The following is an 18908-nucleotide window of genomic DNA, read 5'->3' as shown; positions in this document are numbered from 1 at the left end:
GACATAAAAAAAACACCAACCAATCGTACGATCTGCTAAAAATGAAATAATCTAAATTAATTTATATTCAGTTAATTTATCAGCTTTTATCATATAACCTTGATAGCCCTAGTTTTATATTCTTTTCTTGGTAAGCATGTCTGGTTTGGCTTCCACTTTCCATGTGTTGTGGCAAACACAGCTTAAAGCTATCATCCTTTTTTCCGCCATTGGGTGATGTTTTCTTTGGGAATAATTAAATGTTAAACCGACGGGGGGTAAGGGTAGGCTTACTCATGAAAAATTCGTCTCCTTTTTTTCTCAACCGTCACTATGTATAGATTCAAACCCACATTTACACGTCAAATGCTACAAAAGTTAGACCAAATCAACTAGAATGGGTATCTTGATTTGTTTCCTGGTATCATTTCAATATTAAACACAAAGCACCTTTATCAGCTGCATTATTGCTGTTCTCTTTTCATTGAAGAGACAACCTTTCAAGCACAATTGTGTGTGTGTGTTTTTTTTTTAATATATAGTTCTATCACTTGTCAATAAAGAATTAGAAAAAAATGAAAAAGTCTAGCATCTTGAGAATCTGGAGCAATTAGAATTAGACATGATTGTTCCGAATCCAAATTTTTAAAAATTAAAATCTTGACTTTTGTAAGATAATATAGTTTTTTTTTTTTTTATATCTACGTGTGCATAAAATTGTGTGCAGCTAATCTTGTTGTTGAATTTTGAGTTGATTAGAATTCAAAATTTTATTTGATTAGTCTTCATGCTTGTATACAATATTGAGTAATTTACGGTTTTAAACTTCTTGCTCTATATTGAGTGCTAATCTTATTCTACTTTGAACTTTAGAAGAGTGGGTAGTGTTTTTGAGAGCCGAGGGAACAGTTTATAACTTTCTCTTTTAATCTAGGTAGAGTTAGGGTAGATTGGATAAGTATTCTTGTGAGGCTATTTAGAGAGGTTATACAAGGAGTTTTTGGATTGATTTGGGAAATCATTGAGAGAGATTTATCATATTTTAATTTTTAATAGTAGAAGAATTATTTTACTCTGTGCGTGAAGTTGAATCACATAAATTTTCATTTTTAAAAAAATTATTTTTATATTTATTTATATTAAAAACTACGAAACATCAAGTTTATAAAAAAAATAACATTTTAATATAAAACACATCAAAATTAGAATTTTATTTTGAACTCCATGGTATTTAAACATAGACAAATAAAAATAAGATGAAGGGACTCATAATTAGTATCAAAATTTAAAAAATTAAACAATTGAATTGAAATATTTGTCACATATTTATTTGATGAAAAATATGTTAACTTAAAGTAGCAAAAAGGAAAATAACTTATTAGTTTAATACTGATTTTCTTTATTAATTGTTGAATTAACATGTAGTAGTGGATGAATTATATATATGTATTTGTACTTACTAAAAGGTCGTAAATTTCATGTCTTCGTCATCAATATATATACCATAAAAGATCCATACTTTTAATCCATTACTCGTTAGCAATTTTTTATTGTAAAAAAAAAGTTATTAACATAAAGTTAATTGGATAGTATTTTTTTTCATTTTTCTCAAATTTTAGATTAATAATATTCAAGGCATGCCATGTTGGATGGAAATCATAAGTATAATACATATTCGATTCCCATTTCCATATAAATTTATGCTGCAAAACATGAATCAAAATCAGGGTGGCTACTATAATTTTCAATGAATCTTACTAATCAAATTGTAATTATAATTAATTCTTTTAGGTAATGAGCTGTTATATTTATTTCAACATACATGTATTTGATTGATTGATTGATTGATTGATCATACTGACCCAAACTTTAAACTGGTGGGATTCTCTCTGTTCCATTTCTTGGTGTTTTATAATTTAATTTAGCATCTTATGTTATTTTGAATTACAAATGATTTTGATTCATATATTTTCCCCCAAAGCTGGAATGGAATCAATCCTAAAAATATACCCATTATACATGCAAAGATACTTTATATTATTCATTTGTTCTATCGTGCACGTATGTTAGTGAAGAATTCCTTCTCCAGTGTCTTCTTCTTCCTTTTTCTTAAATAGATTATAAAAAATAATTTAAATATATCAATATAAAATTAAATTAATTTACGTATAATGAAATTTAAATATATTATCGAAAGATAAGTTTTGACTTTTTTTTTTCTGTTATATATTACAAATTTTCCATCAATTAATTAAGTATTTTGCATCAATTTCAAAAGCAATATTGGAATCTCTAAGTGTAAGATTAGATCCCTTTCTCTTTGTTTTCTCAAACCAGGCCGCCCCATGTTGTTTTGAACTTTTGCAGCACACCCTATGGCCTCTACATCAAGGAACTATTGAAAGATTATTTAATTAATCAATTCATTGATTGATTGATACCATATTTAGATGATAAGATAAAAGAGAAAAATATGTATCATGTTTGAACATGTTCACTTAATGTGTGAGATTTGATGAGAAAGGATCCTCCTTCCACGCAAAGCTTATTTTAAGTTTAAATCCCTTTCTCTTTCTTTTCGTTTCTTTTTCTATGTAATTACCCACTGTAGCCATATGCCAAAAGGTTTACAAATGAATTAGAACACGAGATTTTGTTGGGCAAAGTGCTTTATTGACCTTGCTGGCTTCCATGATGACTTGTGAAAATTCTAAAATGACAAAGAAAAACGAAAAAGAAAAGAGGAGCATATCTTCTACTTGAAGTTCAATGTTTCACCCTTGTTTTTTTAGAGGTTCCAAAATAAATTAATATATATCCACTTATTTCTTGAAAAATTAATTTATTGTTATTTGGCATAATACTTTAAAAAATCTCAAAATTATTTAAAAAATTTTAAATAAACTCTTATTATTTTATTACTTTCAAGTTTTTATATTTTTATTTTGAACAAAATAAGCTGATTAATTGTTTTCAAATAAAATCTCACTTGTCATTTTACGTCGCATGATGTGGATGTATTATAATGAATGATAGTGTGGTATGTTAATATGATATTTCACCTTTCGTGTCAACGTAATGTCAATACCACTTGAATATAAAATGATAAGTGATATTTTAACTAATTTTAATTAACTATAAGTCATATGAGCTTATTTGGTCAAAAATAAAAATATAAAAACTTGATTAAATGCGGTAAAAAAATTAAAGCTTATGTAAATTTTCTTCAATAGTTCATGGGTTTTTTTAAATATTATGCCTTGTTATTTTTTGTTTTATTTGTAATTTCTTATAGTATCTTTTTCAACAATATAAATTATGAAACTTTGATTTTGAATTGGATTATATAAAAATTCCTTTTCTCAAGAGCAATGGAATTGGAGATATCTATAATTAAACCCAATTTAAATTGTCAAAGAAATTTTGAGACTAACATCTTTAATTCCCATTGATTAAAGGTGGAGACTGCTTGTCTCATGTGTTACTAAATGCTTGACTTTTCTTCGGAAAAACCATACCCCATGGTATAAGGCAACCTTATATGGTGGTTAGGTTTGAATAATTAAACCCTCCCTAGACAATAACTTTAGAGCATGATTAAGGCAAATTAATTGCCTTTCAAAAGAGAAAAAGAGAAAGAAAAAGCTTTCATAAATTAAAGTAATGAAAAATTTTATTTTCTTGGGTGAAGAAACATTTAATTTGAACGAAGATAGAGGCAAGGATGGTCCACCTCCTGCTCAAAAACATTGATAATTATATGAATGTGATTCCTTGAAAGCGAAGGAACATCACAAAAAAAGGTGTGAATGTAGGCAAGTGTTCTTAAGTACTTGTGAATGTGGTCACCCACGAGGTTTCCATTTTGGAAATAATTTTCTAAGAAAAGGAGATTAGGTGGGGTCAAGGAGAAAAGATGTTCCCACTCACAGGGGTCCAATTAATAGAGAAAACCTTTTTAAATATATATAAATATAACAATTCACTGTTTTTATTTCATTTTTGACAATAAAAAAAGTTTTATTTATTTATTTATTTTCAGCAAAGAAAGTTTCCAGCTTGAATATGACATCGAATTTAATTCAACAGGACGAATTTAATTTAATCATAAATAAAATAAAATAATAATAATAAAGTTTTCACTTACACTTGAAAGGATTCAAATTTTCTATCACATAATTTCTTTTTCTCTTTTCAAATCACCATGTCTTTTCTATTCCAAATCATTAATTTTTTTTTTCTCTTTCACCCCGGACAATACATGTGTCGAAATTTATTAATAATATTAATTTTATATTTAATATATTATCAATGTATAAATTTTATATATTATTAATATATCAAATATCATCGTTTTGTTAGTACTTATAATTTTATTAATATTTATTTTTAAAAAAATTAATTTATAATTAGTTAATAATGTATAAATACTATATATGGATACTACTTGAAACGAAAGGAATTATGAGATCTAAAATCGTGTGGTGAAAGAGGTGCCAAGTGGAGATTGGCATAACCGTTGGAGACAAAGAGCAATTATTCTAGCAAAACACAGTCATTCGTTTGAGAAGATTGGGTGTGACAGGGTTCATGAAGAAACAATAAACAAGTAGAAGAAGAAGAAGAAGAAGAAGTAGATGGCAAGGAATCTGCGGTCCTGATTGGATGTTTAGGTCAAGAGATCTGAGATTCTAGTGCTCTTGGGCCATGTGATTTTTTTACAAGTACATCTTGTCACTTCCCCTCCCTAAGATGCCTTTGGTCCTCTCATTTTTCCACGCTGAATCATCATTCTCTCTTCCTACACGGCATGGACTCTCAAACCTTTGTCCATACGACCTTTAATCAAACAAGATCACGAAGTTATATTTCAAAATTTGTAATTTATATTAATAAAAAATAACGTTCATCAATATTTTAATATTTAATTTATTAATTAGTATATAATTTTTTTATTTAAAAAACAAAATTCAAATCCTCTATTCTCCAATTCTAATAAAAAAAAAATAATATTCATCACCACCTAACACCATCTTAGCTTTGCCAGTGCCTTTCACCCTTCTTGTCTTTTTTGGTCATGAAACTTTTTTATTTATGTGACTTTCTTTTTTTTATATATTTATATTTAATACTCACTATTTAAATTTATATTTAGAAAGGGTTATGTTGTTAATTTTATTTGTTCAATAAAATTGTTTAAATATTATTTTATTCATATTTAAAGATATTTTTCATATAATTTTTAAATGAAATTATCAATGTTGAGTTAGATAATTTGGAATCATGTGGATGTAAATGTAATTTACTTATTTTTTTCTTTTTACTAAAAAAAAGACAATTAACTTTTAAATTTGTCTGCCTCAAAATAGTTGATTTTAACTTCAAGTATTTGAAATATACGACTCTAATAAGATACAACATTTTACTCTGATCTGATGGATTGAACCATCTATCTACCTCGAATAATATGTATAAAAAATATATATGCATTCATATATTCAAATATTTAAGCTGTTTTGTAATTTACCCAAAAAATTTCTAATTGTACTAAAAAATCTCCGTCAAGAAGGTGCAGTACATTTTAACATATAGTGTCTCTATTATCTCAAATAGGCATTGATGTCCTTGTCAAGTCTTTATGTTGAGAACAAAATGTTTGCTGGAGTACCAAAATTTCAATATTATGATTGCATATGTGTGAGCTAAGGACAGGATAAGAATGTACACCCATGGTCTCATCCACACCTTTGCTCTTTGGTGCCCATCCATTACAATGCCATTCACAAAGTAGTAATAACCAGTCACATGATGATCACATACCCAAAAATATGGTACTTTTGTAATAAGACTAGCTTAGGGTACATCTCTTGTTCTTGGGTCAAAATCATGTTCTTATTTTGGTGCGATTTTCCAAGTACCCATTTTTAATTTTTAGTTGATATTATTTTACTTTTTTAATAATATGGTTGGAATTTTTTATATGCATATTTTTTATGTTATTTATTATTATACGTTTTAAAATATCGAAGCAATTAAAATTTGAGATTTCAAAAGAGAAAAATTATTTAAGTATAATATTTAAAAAATCTTGAAATTTTTAGAAAAATTCAAATAAATACTTATTTCTTATTATATTCAATCAAGTTTTTATATTTTTATTTTAAATCAAATAAATTCTTATTATTAATAGTTGACTAATTGTTGTTAATAAAAAATATTACTTATCATTATATATCATATGATATTGACGTGATATATTAATATATAATAATAAATTATGACGTGTCATGTTAATGAGACATGATGCTATACCTATTTAACTTTTTATTTTCTATGCTAACGTTATGTGTTTATAAAATAATCAGTAATATTTTAATTAATAATAATTTATCAATAATTAGTAACAAGAGTTTATTTTATTTAAAATAAAAAATAAATATTTTTAAGATATTTAAATACTTTTTAAAACATTACGTCATGTATTTAACTAAAAAGCATATATATCAAAAAAAAATCTTCTGGAACCTTCCACAGAATTTGAAATCACATGACCATGAGACGAAAAATATCGTGTTAAATGTTTTTATGAAAAGTATATAACCAAAGGTCAAAAAAGCAGAACATCTTAATCCAAAATGGGAACAAAGTATTCTCGTCAACCAAACACAAGGCAAAAGGGTACGTGTCAGTTGTGGAATTCAGCCTTCAAGTACAAGGATATTTATGAAAATCTAGAAAAGTCGGAAGAAAAATATCTAAAGGAAGTTAATTGATAAGCTCACCTGCCCCATCGTGAAACCCACGCAACACAAAAATGAAAAATAAACCGGACACGACTGACATTTCAACTTTTATGTACTAAACCCCTTCTCCCTAACTGACAACAACAATAAAAACTCCTCGCACATGTGACCTGTTCTCGTGCTACTTACTCCACGTGTCGCTTTTTCAATCGCCCTCACGATTCCCTAGGAATAAAAGTTTGATATTACCGGAAGAGCCGGTCCACTGAAAACATGGGCGGTGTCTGTACACGTGAGAAGCAGTCGGTAACGTCCCGGTTTCGAGCTTGACTAAGATGGCGTCAAAAACACGTGGCTATGGTGATGAACGACGTGGCGCTGTGCATGAAATCGGTGAACGAGGAGGTTGGCTCGGCTTGGAAAATCCGGCTCCTAAGAAAAGTTGTACTTGGAATTGCGTACGTGGCGAAAGATGGGAGAGGTGGGACCCACAGAAGAGATAAGGTTTGGGGGGGGTTGAGTAGGTCTAGATTTTAAATTTTTAAGGATTAATTAATTAATTAAGGGACGGTTACAGGGTTTTATATTTTTATGGTAAATTAAAAAAATATAAATTTAGAATTTGCTTCAAGTAGAATAAATTTTATTGTCTTTAATTATTTTCAATAAAGTAAAAGATATTTTTGTTATTTTATTTTTTAGTGGTTTTAAAAAATATTAACAGAAAAATATAAAATTTTTACAAAATTTTAAATATTTTTTATTTTATTTTTATTTAAGTGGTGTAGGGTCATTTGGTGGTTATTTTATTATGGATGATGATGATGATGATGATGGCGTAGAGATGGACCCCACTACCACTATTTGCAGATCTAGGGATGGACCCATCTGAGGTGGATCGCACGTAATTCTCCAACTCTCTCTCTCTCTTTTGTCCTCTAAAAATTAATTAAAATGTTAGAAAGAAACTTCCAGTAACTAACTTCTACCATTGCCATAACTTTCATACCTACTGAAAAAAATTATTTCTTGTTTATATTTTTTTATTTTTCAAATTAAATATTATTTTATTATTTTAAAATAATTTTTTTCGATACTAATTTTATTAAAATACTATTTTTGCAGGCGCTCTCCAAAATTTTTAATTGGTCTTTAAAAACAGAAAGGTTACTATAAATATGTTTTTATTCGTCTTTATCAGACATTTTAATGAATAAAACTTTAGGGAAAGAGTTGAGATTTATGGAATGAACACACTCCTTTATGTTATACAAGCAAACTATAAATTTATATGTACTAACAAAATAAATTAATCTTTCCACAAACTTTGGGTTTTCCATTTATTTGAAGATATATATACATATATATGTATATATGATCAATAAGATGTGAAAATAATTGAATTTGAAAAAAAATAGAGAAGGAAGGTTTTCAAAATATAGTTCAAAAAAGTTGTCAATGAATAATATGTAATATTTTTTTAATTTTTTAAAAATTAGAAAAATAAGGATTTACGAATTTATAATTATACCTTTGTTCCCTTTGATAATTTATTTGTAATTGAAAACTATAGTCTATACTTTTTTTTAAGTCCTAGGAAAATCGTACTTGGGTTGCTAAGGGGTTTCTTTTTGAGTCTAGACAATACAGAGACGTGGGAAATTGTAATACGTTTTTGTGGTTGAGAAACGAAGTTTGAATGAAGATCCATGACATTGATGTGTGTTTATTACCTTACCGATATGATTTAATGATAAGTGTATGATTTTTTATTTAAAAATTTTAAATTTTTAATAATTTTTTTATTAAAAAATCTAACTTTTAATTAATAGAGAATAATAGCTTTTCAATTTTATATTTGACTTTGATTAAATCGTACTTAAGTAATAACTAACATAAACAATTGCAAATATGAAGCTGAAACATTGTTGGAAAAAAAAAAACTTAACCTATAAAGTTAAAAGCTTTGCAATTCTTTTACTCTATCATAATTGTTACTACGTTGGATGTCTTTAATTCATATTTAATAGTTATTCATCTATTTATTACAGTTAACAGGGATAGATTTAAAATTTTGTATAAAGAGTGGTTAATGAGTAATCGTATAAAATCATAAATCTATATATTGTAAATTTTATACATATAATAATTAAAAAATAAAAAACTATAGAATGAATTGTAAATTACAATATGTCCACCACTAAATTAAATATACCAACTATCACGATCCGCACTAATATTAATTTACAATAAATTGTTTGTTTTGGGTGTGCTAGTCTTATGGTTTTATTTTATAAAAGACACATCATAAATTGAAAGTGGTATAAACCTTTAAATACTTATTATCACTCAAGTATACAGTTGATGTGAGATTTATAACTTCCCTCTAAGAGTTTATTTTTGCTGTGAGATTTATGGCTCTTTTTTGGAACCATGTATTCTCTCTAAAGTGGGATTTAAGACTTCCTATTTGGACTGAGACATCTACCCCACTTCAATAAGGATCCATAGTTTAGTGACAATTCGCTAGTACCCTAGAGTTCACTTTGATACTAATTGTTACAATCCACCTAAACATAACTTGTAAGGTATTGTTCACTTTGACTTGCTAATTTTATGATTTTATCTCACAAAAAGTACCTTACAAAATAAAGATAAATAAGAACTTGTTGTCATAAATGAGATACTTGTGACAAAGAGTGTTTTTGATGAAGTAAAATAGATAGTGTAATTAAGGTTTTTCTTACCGTGAATAAGAGAATGTCATAAAATTTTTAAAATTTCTATTTAAATTAAAAGTTAATAAATTAGTAATTTGAATATAATATTATGAATATAATTTGTAAAATATTAATATTTTATTCGTTAAATACGTTCTAATTTATCATATATATATTTGATAACTTAACTATTAACATTTTAAATTAAATGACAAATTTTTGAGTGGAAAAATGAATTTGGTATTTAAACAAAGATTATTTACATAAGCAAGAAAAAAGTTTGAGGAAAAATATGTGCTATCATTTGAGTTCCCTAGAAAAAAAATATGAAAATGTAAGACTTATTATGTTTTTCTTTGAAATTGAAGGAAAGGGTATTCAAATTATACTCTTTAAGTAAAAAAATAATGCACCAATCAATAAGTCAAATACTCAGATATTATAAAATTTATTATATTATATATATATATATATAAAGATAAAAATTACCTGTACTTTATTTTATTGATCACTATGAAAATTTTTTTCTTCTTTTTCTTAAGATAATGATTTAATCATTCTCGAAAATCTAAAATCACTATAATATATAATTATCCAAGTTCCCACAGTAATCTAATCATTGAGCGCAGGCCACTATCATATCAAATTTCACTTTTAACAAATATTATAACTTTTAAATTAAAATTTTTTGATAATTTTATTAGAGAAAATAAACAAGATAACTCTCAATGAAAACAAAGAAAAACTATTATATGAAAAAAATTGAAACAAGAGAGAATATAGGTAGAGTTTATCCTAAATTATTTAAAGAAAAACCACCTTTTTCTATTGCTACTTAATATCAACAAATGAGTAGACCTTACCTTATATTACCTAAATGGGAATTTGAAGCTTTGATCAATGTCAAACCAACCTCCTCCAAAATTTGGTAAATTGGACAAAAAGATGCCAGCCACTTATTAAAACCTCCAAAAAAAAGTGGTTGGAAATTTGGAATAAAGAAAAATCAAAGCTAAATTTATAAAATAAAAAAAAGGGGGGCGCTGCAAAAACAAACGAAGACGGGCACCACTGGATCCTTTCCCCCTCCCCTTCAAATTCGGTGGGCCCCACGCAACGGACTTCAAAGTCCTAGATTTAAATTTAGTTAATTTGACAGAAAAGCAACTGCCAAAAAAAAAAAAAGAGGGACAAATACTGGGAAGAAGAGACAGAGAAAAAAAGGCAGTGAAGTCCCGTGAATGACTCATCAAAGGGAACCTGACCTTTTTTGCCTCCGCTCTACACGCGCCTGTCTTTATCCTTTATTTAATTAATTGAATATTAAATAATAAAAAAAGGTAAAATCAAAATTTGCCCCATGTTGGCGACCATTATATATACCCATTCCGTTTCTCTTTCCCTCTCACCCAATGCTCCGCATTTTCTCTCTCTACACTCTCGCTTTCTCTCTCTAGAACACCCCCACCCACGCCTTGCGCTTCTTTTCATTTGCTTTCTCTTTCTTAGTCTTTTTCTCGTCAGCCAAACGCATTCTCTCACACAGCCTTTTGCCCCCTTATCAAATCCTCCCCTTCCCTCTCTTGTGTTTTCTGCTTATTTAACAACGGCTTACTGCATTGAACACTTTTAAGGTTGTTTTGTTTGTAATTTTCGAGACTGAAGACGTTTTCCAATGGCAATGGAGGATAACAAAGCCAACAAGAAGAGAGCCCGGGAAGAGTCTGAGGGTAATCAGTTGGAGGCTAACTCCGTCTCCAATTTAAAACTCCCTCGAGTCGACTCGGCCGACACGGGCTTCGACTCGCCCGAGTCTACTATCGTGGAACCCCACCTGGATGACGGGAATGTTCAGTCGCCGGAGGTAAAGCGTATCCAGGAGGATTTGTTGAACCTCCTCGACGATTCCGACCCGGTCATTGGACCAGACCCAGCGATTCAGGGACTGGAATCGGTCATCAAAAGCTTCGAAGAAGAAATCTTAGTTCCGACTCAGGCACCGGCACCGGCAATGACGTCGGATTCCGGTGAGTTTCGACCGGTGCTAGGGTTTCTTTTAGAGGCTTCGGATGATGAACTGGGTTTGCCGCCGAGTTTTTCGTCTGTTGAGGAGGAGCTGAATTTAGGCACCGTTGCTTTGGAGGAAAGTGTAGGGTCAGGAGCCGTCGGAATTGGGGAGATGATGGGGTACGAGTTTCCGATTCCGAGTTTCGAACCTTACGAGTTCGGAATCGGCGGCGTTTCCGATACGAACAACAATAATTATAGTAACAGCAGTGATTTTGTAGCGTTAGGCAGTTTGTTTGAACCGGCAACGGATATTTCGGAGCTGACATGGCGTCCTGAATCGCTTTCCGCATTGTAATATTATATATATAAAAAAAAGAACAGAAACAAATCGAAACGTTTCGGTGCCGTTTCGAATCGTTGACAAGGACACATACTCCTTTTATTTAAAAAAAAAAATTGTTTAGGCTTGTAAATTTTGTAAAATGGTAAAGTAAAGAAAGAAGAACAATAGTTAGATTTGAAAATGTGAATGGAAGGTAGCAGCTGTTTATGTTTGACAAAATTGCTAGCCAATTTGTTTGATATATATATATATATATATATATATATTTATATATGCATTTTAATTGACCTATTCTTAATTAGTATAAAAATAATGAAATTAAATACTAAATAAATAGAAAGTTAAAATAAAAATGAAATGGATTGGATTGGATTCTGTGATCAATTACTTCTTGTTATACATTGTTAGATTTGATTTTTTTAATCATTTAAGTTATTATTTAATTTTTAGATTTTATTTATTTAATTAAATCGAGTAAAAAATTAATAAATATAATTAATAAGATTAACAATTGGTCTGTAATCATCCGTTACTCTATTTTCTTTAAATTTAGTTTTATTAATGATAAATTTTAAATTTTTATCATCAAAATTTTTTAATTAGAGAATATCGGGAAGGTTTTATTTTAATTTGAATCAGATTGATTCCTTGAAATAAAAATAAAATAAAAATACGAATGCAATAACCTGTCAATGAGGCCTTTAAATTGATGTTAATTTCATTAGATCTAATTTTTATTAAAAATAATATACATATATTTAATTTAAATTTAACATATATTTGTGGATTAATTAATTGATATTAAAAAATATTAAAAAAATGATTGGGCCGGTCCAGGTTCAGAAGAGCCCATGGATTAAAATTTGGAAGAAATATTAAACATAATAATAAAACACAAATCATAAAATCTTATCCTGCTCACCAATCTCCTCCACTCAAATGGCGCTAACCATGACCATCAGCCATGGTAGCAGTACTGGTGGCGGTAATGGAGTCCGAATCCTCTGCGGTAACCCCACCAAACAATCATACACCCGCCTCCCTCCTCGACGACGCGTCCTCTTCCCCACCTCCCCCAGAATTCTTCACTTAACGACCTTCGCAGCCAAAAAGTTCTCCCCCCGAACCGGACGCTTCGACAGCAAGAACCGGAGGAGCGCTCTCACGACGAAAGAACAAGATGAGGAACAAGAGCAGAAACAAAGGACGGCTGAGATTGAAGAACAGAATGTTGTTGTCGGGGTTGGGTTTGATAACGTTGGTGGGAGTTCTTCCGAGGTTTCGGCTGATGGGAAACCGTTTCCGGAACTTCCTGGTCTTCAACCTGCTTTGTGGGAAGGTCCTCAGTGGGATGTTCTTGGTTTCCTTGTTCAGTATTTGTGGGCTTTTGGCATTGTTTTCGCGGTATCTCTCAGTGCTCTTTATCACTGCCTTTTTAGCCTTTTGTTTTTGTTATGATAATGCCTGAAATGATCGATATTTGAATTCATATAAGCATATGAAGGACTAGAATTAGTTGGTTTTAATAAGAGTAATGAAATTTTTGCTTCAATATGAAGATGGCACGATACTGGTAATGGAAAAATGACACTCAAGTGGTTAGAACTTTACTTTGAGTTTGGAGAGTTTAGGTTCAAAGTTCAATTCTTGAAGAGTTTATGAGATGAGAGATGTGGTGAAGAAAAAAAAAAAATCCTGCTTGTGAACAGTGTTTTTCCTAATCTTCCGGAGTAGCTATTATCATGGCAGGGGTTGGGGATAGCTATTCCCCTTGGTTAGGAATAAGGCCAGAACGCCATTCTAGCCAACCGAACCTTGTCTTGCCAAGGAATAAGGGGGGAAAACAGTAGCCATTGCATACAACAAAACATTCTGAAATTAAGTACTGGACACAATTGAGATCTAATATGCAGTCTTAATGAGCAAAAATTGCTGAAGGTTGAAAGTTATATGACAACTTTGTAACGTTACATTTTAGCTTTCTTTTTGTCGTAACACGTCTAATTGGATAAGGCGCTATTTCATGATCAATGTAGACAGTGTGTAAATTCTTCTCTGGATTACTTGAAGGATGGTTTGAGAAGTTAGGTGGATCTAAGTATCTTTGTCATTACTAGTTGCAGACCAAATTATGTGTTTTTCTTTGAAGACAATTGGTTGAGAAAGGTCATTTTCATATGGTTGAAAAAACAGGAAAGCATTGATACCTAGAGAATTAGGTGGAGAAAAATTCCGTTAAAAATTTTACTAGTTATCTATTTCAGAAGCCATTTTTGAAAAAATAGTGGGAGAATTTATTCAGCCCAACAAAATCTATTTCCATGCTTGTTAGATTGTGATTGCTGAAAAAGCCTTCATATTGTTTGATGAATGACAAAGTGAAGAATCCTACTTTTCATAATGATGCTGGAAAATTCTAACCTGTCGGTACATGTGAAATACTTTGCTGGTTTTCTGCTTTTTATAGAAATTTGCTTTCAAAAGGCACTATCTTGATGATTCTTCAATCTGATTACTTGGATTCTATTTTATCAGTTAATTGCGTGTGGGATTGCTGTGTCTACTTACAATGAAGGGGCAACAGATTTTAAGGAGACTCCTGCATACAAAGAGTCTATCCAATCTCAAGAGCTTTTAGAAGAACCTGAGGCCTCTAATTCAGATGTATTTGAATTAAACCCTACTGAAGTTGCACCTAGTTTGGAGTAGTTGCTGTAAAATGAACCCAAAAAGTCTTCATATCTGGATTGATAAACAAATCACTTGAAGTCAAGCTTTTTCCTTGATTTGTAAGGCAATGTCTGTAATTTACCTTTGCAAATATTGTATCTTAATGATTTTGAGATGATGTTACAAATTATGTGATAGTCGGCATAAATTAAAGGCACAGTTGACACGTCCATCGATTGTAGTCTCTTGCTTTTTCTGAAATAGTTCTTCTTACCAAGGTCTTAAAATTTCGGTTTCGGAGTGACATTTCTCTTTACGGGTAATACACTTGCTTGGGGGCATAGTAAACCTTTTTATGAACGTGAAGGGTTTCGAATCAATTTCAAAGTAAAGGTTTGGCAGATTAAGAATTTGTGGGAAAAATTAAAACAAATTATATTTATTTGTGTAAGATAGATTTGTTTCTGATGTTCCAATTGTGCTGGTTGCTACCCTTCTTTGAGATAACATACATTCAACTGCCCCCCCTCCTGTCTAGTCCCCTGTTCTCCCCTGCTTCTGCCTATAGCTCTTCTAATTATTGTAGAAAATTTACAGAATCATCTATAATTTTCATTGTATAACAATTTTTACTTGGTAACATCTGTTTAAAAAAACGGATTGAGGATTCTGCTGCAGTGTGGTATGGAAGAACAAGGAGTCAAGGAGGGATTTGCTATTGGAAAATTATGATAGTGTAGATTTTTGGGTGCACATTCTCCTTTTTAGTACTGATACTGCTTTCTTTTCATTTTTGTTTCCGCTCAATGAAGTACTATGTCGAAGCTGAGTAGGGTATGGCAGTGAGTGCAGACATGAATTGATTTTTGGAAGATCATGGTTTAATGTATTAAAGATTAAGCAACTTAATTTGACAATGCTTCTGGTGTACTTGGATCAAACAGCCATGAGAAGCTACTGCATATCATTCCAAAACAGATAAATTGCTGTTCCAATACATTCTACATTGATATATAGGTATTAACCATCGAAACACAACGAATAATACGTAAATCTAAATAACAATATAACTGATCCTAAATGTCTCGAACTGGTCTCTATAATCAGATAACATAAACAAGCAACACACCAAAGCCATAAACACCCCATAAATCAAACTCCGTTATCTAGACTTAATATAGCAGTGCCAGTTTTGAAAGCAGAATTGCAGCAAAAGTCACCATTGTTGAGAGACCTTTTGTCTTCAGTCTCCCAGCATTGCTCCGGCTGAACCCTAGCCCCATGATGCTTGGTCTTGGTGCCACTGGAACAGTTGGGTGCACCATGGGGGAAGCTGGGGAAAACACAGCAAATTTAATCAATTTCTGGTCTTGGAGGTCACAGAAGAAAGGGCATATTTAATGAAAAAAGGTATGAATGGGCCAGAAGATAATGCGAAAAATTGTATGATTACCAGCGACAGAAGAGTTGTGCTGTGCCCCTAGAGAAACCTCAGAACCAGGAGGGGAAGGCACCCCTTAAAGAAAAGAATGCAATATTATTAATTAATCAAACATTTATAAGACCAACATGAATGGAAGGCGGTTGATTGAGAATATCTGAGTGGTACCTGAGCAAGCAGAGGCGTTAGCTTGGAGCTTGCAAAGAACAGGTAACTGCAGAGCACGTGTCCTGTTAATAGGAAAATCACTCAAGGTGGTATCATTGAGCAAGAGGCAAAGACAGCCAGGTTGTAGGGTGTAGAGCTGATTGAGGTTGTCACAGCACGACTGCGCCGGCATCTGTGCTGTGCCCTGCACAAACGGTGCACATGGCATCAGTGCCACCAGGCGTGGGCTGCAGTCAGCAATGGTTGGACCTGGCGTGATGGGGTCCTGAGAAAGGGCAGTGGGATGAGTGGCAACGAAGAGCAGCAGCGTAACAATGGATGTGAAGGGAATGTGAGAAAGAGAGTTCAAAGCTGCCATGGTGCTAGTTTCTTGGTGCAGAAACTGGGGTTCACTAGGTAACTATTTAAGATGGGAATGCATGGATTGAGTGTGAGTTGCTACATGCATGGTGTGTGTTACTTATTCCCACATGCAAATTTTGTTCTCTCCCTGTGGGACATAACTGTACTTCCCAGCTCAAAACATATGACACCTCTTTTTGGAAATTCAATTTATATATATATTTAGTCTATAAATAACTGCACCATCGGAAAATTTTTGATGAATTCATGTGTGAAGCATAATAATAATTTTTAATTAAACTATAAAATTTTTTACTTGGAGTCTCAATCAATTTAGGACATGTAAATAGAAGAAAAAAATAAACAGACTTTATTTTATTTAACATAGAAGCTGGGTATTTTACACTACAATGAGCAGCTCACCTAAACCTAATAACACATGGAAAAGGAATACTCCAAGCCCCAAATGGAATCCAACAAGCATTCACCTTCAATCCCTTCAACTATATATACCACTCTTGCCGTTGCTTCCTTCACTTTTCATCTTCATAAACTCGACGATCGTATTTCATTAATATTTGGAAGCTTTTCCTTGTGATCTCCGATTCATCCATTGTTTCTCCTGTCAATGGAGCCGTCTGATCTTGAAGCTGTTGCTGCAGCCATGAGGCTTGATCATTCTTTCCAACATACCTATCGCTGTTCTTCATCGAGGTTTGAGTTTGGTAACAGAATTCTGATGCCCCTTTCTGCTTTCGACTCTCTTGTTGATAAAGGTGTGGAGTCTCCATGGCTTTTCGAGCTGTACAATCATGTAACAGGCAAAACTTCTTATTGTGGAGTTCTTGAGTTTACTTCAGATGAGGGTTTCGTGTTGTTACCGAGGCAGATGATGGAGTCCATGGAGCTAGAGGAAGGAGAGCTTGTAACACTAACGAGTGCTTCTCTTGACAAAGGAACCTTCTTGAAGCTTCAACCACATACCAAGAATTTCATGCAACTCTCGAACCCTAGGGCGGTGTTGGAAATAGCTTTCAGAGATTTTTGTTGCTTGACGACCGGAGATACCATCATGATCATGTATAACAACATCAAGTTTTACATCGATATTGTTGAAACAAAGCCCTCATTGGCCGTCAATATCATTGATACAGATTGTGAAGTTGATTTTGCTCTCCCATTGGATTACGAACCACCCCAAGAAGAACAGAAAAAGCCCAAAGTACTTCAAAAACAAAAGCAGCCAATCGAGGAAGTAACAGTCAAGTTCAAAGCGTTCAACGGTATAGCAAGGCGCCTTGATGGAGAACCTGTGACAGAACACGTTGCGGTTGATGATGATGATGATGATGATTGGATGATGAATGCTGAAAGAAAGCCATGCGGATCAAACAAAGTTGTGCTTGGTTCCAATGTTATTCAATCTCAAGAAGACTCAACGGGTGAACCATCGAGAAAGGGTCGGCAAGAGGAAACCAATATGAAGAAAGAAGAAGAAAAGTTCCAGCCATTCACCGGAAGAAGTTATAGGTTGACTTAGGATAACAGTTTCTGAATTTGAATGTTTACTTTAGTTTTTATTGTTTATTTTTTCTGATACAATTCTAGCTTTAGCTTAGCTTTGTTTGTGACCAATTCATATGTGCAAACATTCAATCAATTGGAATCAGCTAGCTAGTCTTACTCCTACTCAAACATTTCCACTTTGCAACATCCAAATCAATTTGATTTCCACGAGGATTCTTCCTCAATCCAAACTCTCACAGCATTCATCCAGATTGAAACAAAATCTCCACCTTACATAATAACGAGATTTTGTATGAGAAGTGATTAGAGGGTAGTGACGGTTACTAGCACCTTGACTCCATCAATGACCTTACAGTGCATTAAACATTCATTCTTATGCTAAGATAGAACAAACAAGCATGGATGATATAAAATAAGTATAGGGAAGAGCTACAAATATGTTGCTAAGGTTAGCACTGACATTTAGTTGTCAAATGTTTTATTGATATTGATTCAAATTTATAACATGATTACACTTTATTATTACTATATATATATATATATATATATATATATACACACATTCAAATTTTGCAGGGAAAAAGGGGTGATTTTATTATTATATTTGATGGTATCTAGCATTTTCCTAAAATTTATTGTTTACTTGCCAACAAACAGCCATCCATTTATGATGGGCACTGAATTTTCCTGTCCCCTACTTTTAAAAGGAAACAAAGGAAGGAACAAAAAGGGGGATGAAAGTAGAAATGAAGGGAAGGGAAATGTTTGTCATCTGATTAAGATGATATTTATATAAAATTTTAAAATTAATACACGGTCTCTTTCTTATTTTGATGTGACTAATATATATTGAATAAAAAATATTTTAACAAATTAATACCTGTTAATTCGATATTTTAAATAAAAATCACACATTAATCATTAAATTAAATATTCAGAGACTACTTGTGTCATATTTAATAAGA

At 31.6% G+C, this 18908-nt stretch overlaps 3 protein-coding genes and 1 pseudogene across 3 annotated transcripts; 3 read left to right on the top strand and 1 right to left on the bottom strand.

The window, feature by feature from the left end:
- The first annotated feature begins 10833 nt into the window (after window positions 1-10833).
- LOC18604112 (uncharacterized) lies at window positions 10834-11976 on the top strand. Its single transcript, XM_007036447.3, has one exon. The coding sequence runs from the start codon at window positions 11118-11120 to the stop codon at window positions 11805-11807; it is 690 nt and encodes a 229-aa protein (XP_007036509.3). The 5' UTR covers window positions 10834-11117; the 3' UTR covers window positions 11808-11976.
- A 713-nt stretch (window positions 11977-12689) lies between these two features.
- LOC18604111 (AT-rich interactive domain protein) lies at window positions 12690-14726 on the top strand. Its single transcript, XM_007036446.3, has 2 exons — window positions 12690-13199; window positions 14331-14726. Exons 1-2 carry the CDS (start codon window positions 12735-12737, stop codon window positions 14502-14504), a joined length of 639 nt encoding a protein of 212 aa, XP_007036508.3. The 5' UTR covers window positions 12690-12734; the 3' UTR covers window positions 14505-14726.
- A 770-nt stretch (window positions 14727-15496) lies between these two features.
- LOC18604110 (Bifunctional inhibitor/lipid-transfer protein/seed storage 2S albumin superfamily protein) lies at window positions 15497-16432 on the bottom strand. Its single transcript, XM_007036445.3, has 3 exons — window positions 16075-16432; window positions 15919-15981; window positions 15497-15798 (listed from the first exon to the last, which is right to left on the bottom strand). Exons 1-3 carry the CDS (start codon window positions 16430-16432, stop codon window positions 15638-15640), a joined length of 582 nt encoding a protein of 193 aa, XP_007036507.2. The 3' UTR covers window positions 15497-15637.
- A 451-nt stretch (window positions 16433-16883) lies between these two features.
- On the top strand, window positions 16884-18042 carry LOC18604109 (ubiquitin fusion degradation protein 1 C pseudogene; annotated as a pseudogene).
- Window positions 18043-18908: the final 866 nt, after the last annotated feature.

Source organism: Theobroma cacao, chromosome 3, assembly GCF_053813885.1.
Source record: "Theobroma cacao isolate CCN51 chromosome 3, ASM5381388v1, whole genome shotgun sequence".
Taxonomy (NCBI): Eukaryota; Viridiplantae; Streptophyta; class Magnoliopsida; order Malvales; family Malvaceae; genus Theobroma; species Theobroma cacao.
The sequence above is the reverse complement of the archived record's forward strand: the minus strand, read 5'-3'. Positions and strand labels throughout refer to the sequence as shown.

Coding starts and splice junctions, on each gene's coding strand:
- LOC18604112 (XM_007036447.3), top strand. CDS start 11,118: ATGGCAATGGAGGATAACAAAGCCAACAAGAAGAGAGCCCGGGAAGAG.
- LOC18604111 (XM_007036446.3), top strand. CDS start 12,735: ATGGCGCTAACCATGACCATCAGCCATGGTAGCAGTACTGGTGGCGGT. Junction 13,200..14,330: donor CTTTTGGCATTGTTTTCGCG/GTATCTCTCAGT, acceptor CTATTTTATCAG/TTAATTGCGTGTGGGATTGC.
- LOC18604110 (XM_007036445.3), bottom strand. CDS start 16,432: ATGGCAGCTTTGAACTCTCTTTCTCACATTCCCTTCACATCCATTGTT. Junction 15,982..16,074: donor TAACGCCTCTGCTTGCTCAG/GTACCACTCAGA, acceptor CTTTTCTTTAAG/GGGTGCCTTCCCCTCCTGGT. Junction 15,799..15,918: donor GCACAACTCTTCTGTCGCTG/GTAATCATACAA, acceptor TGTTTTCCCCAG/CTTCCCCCATGGTGCACCCA.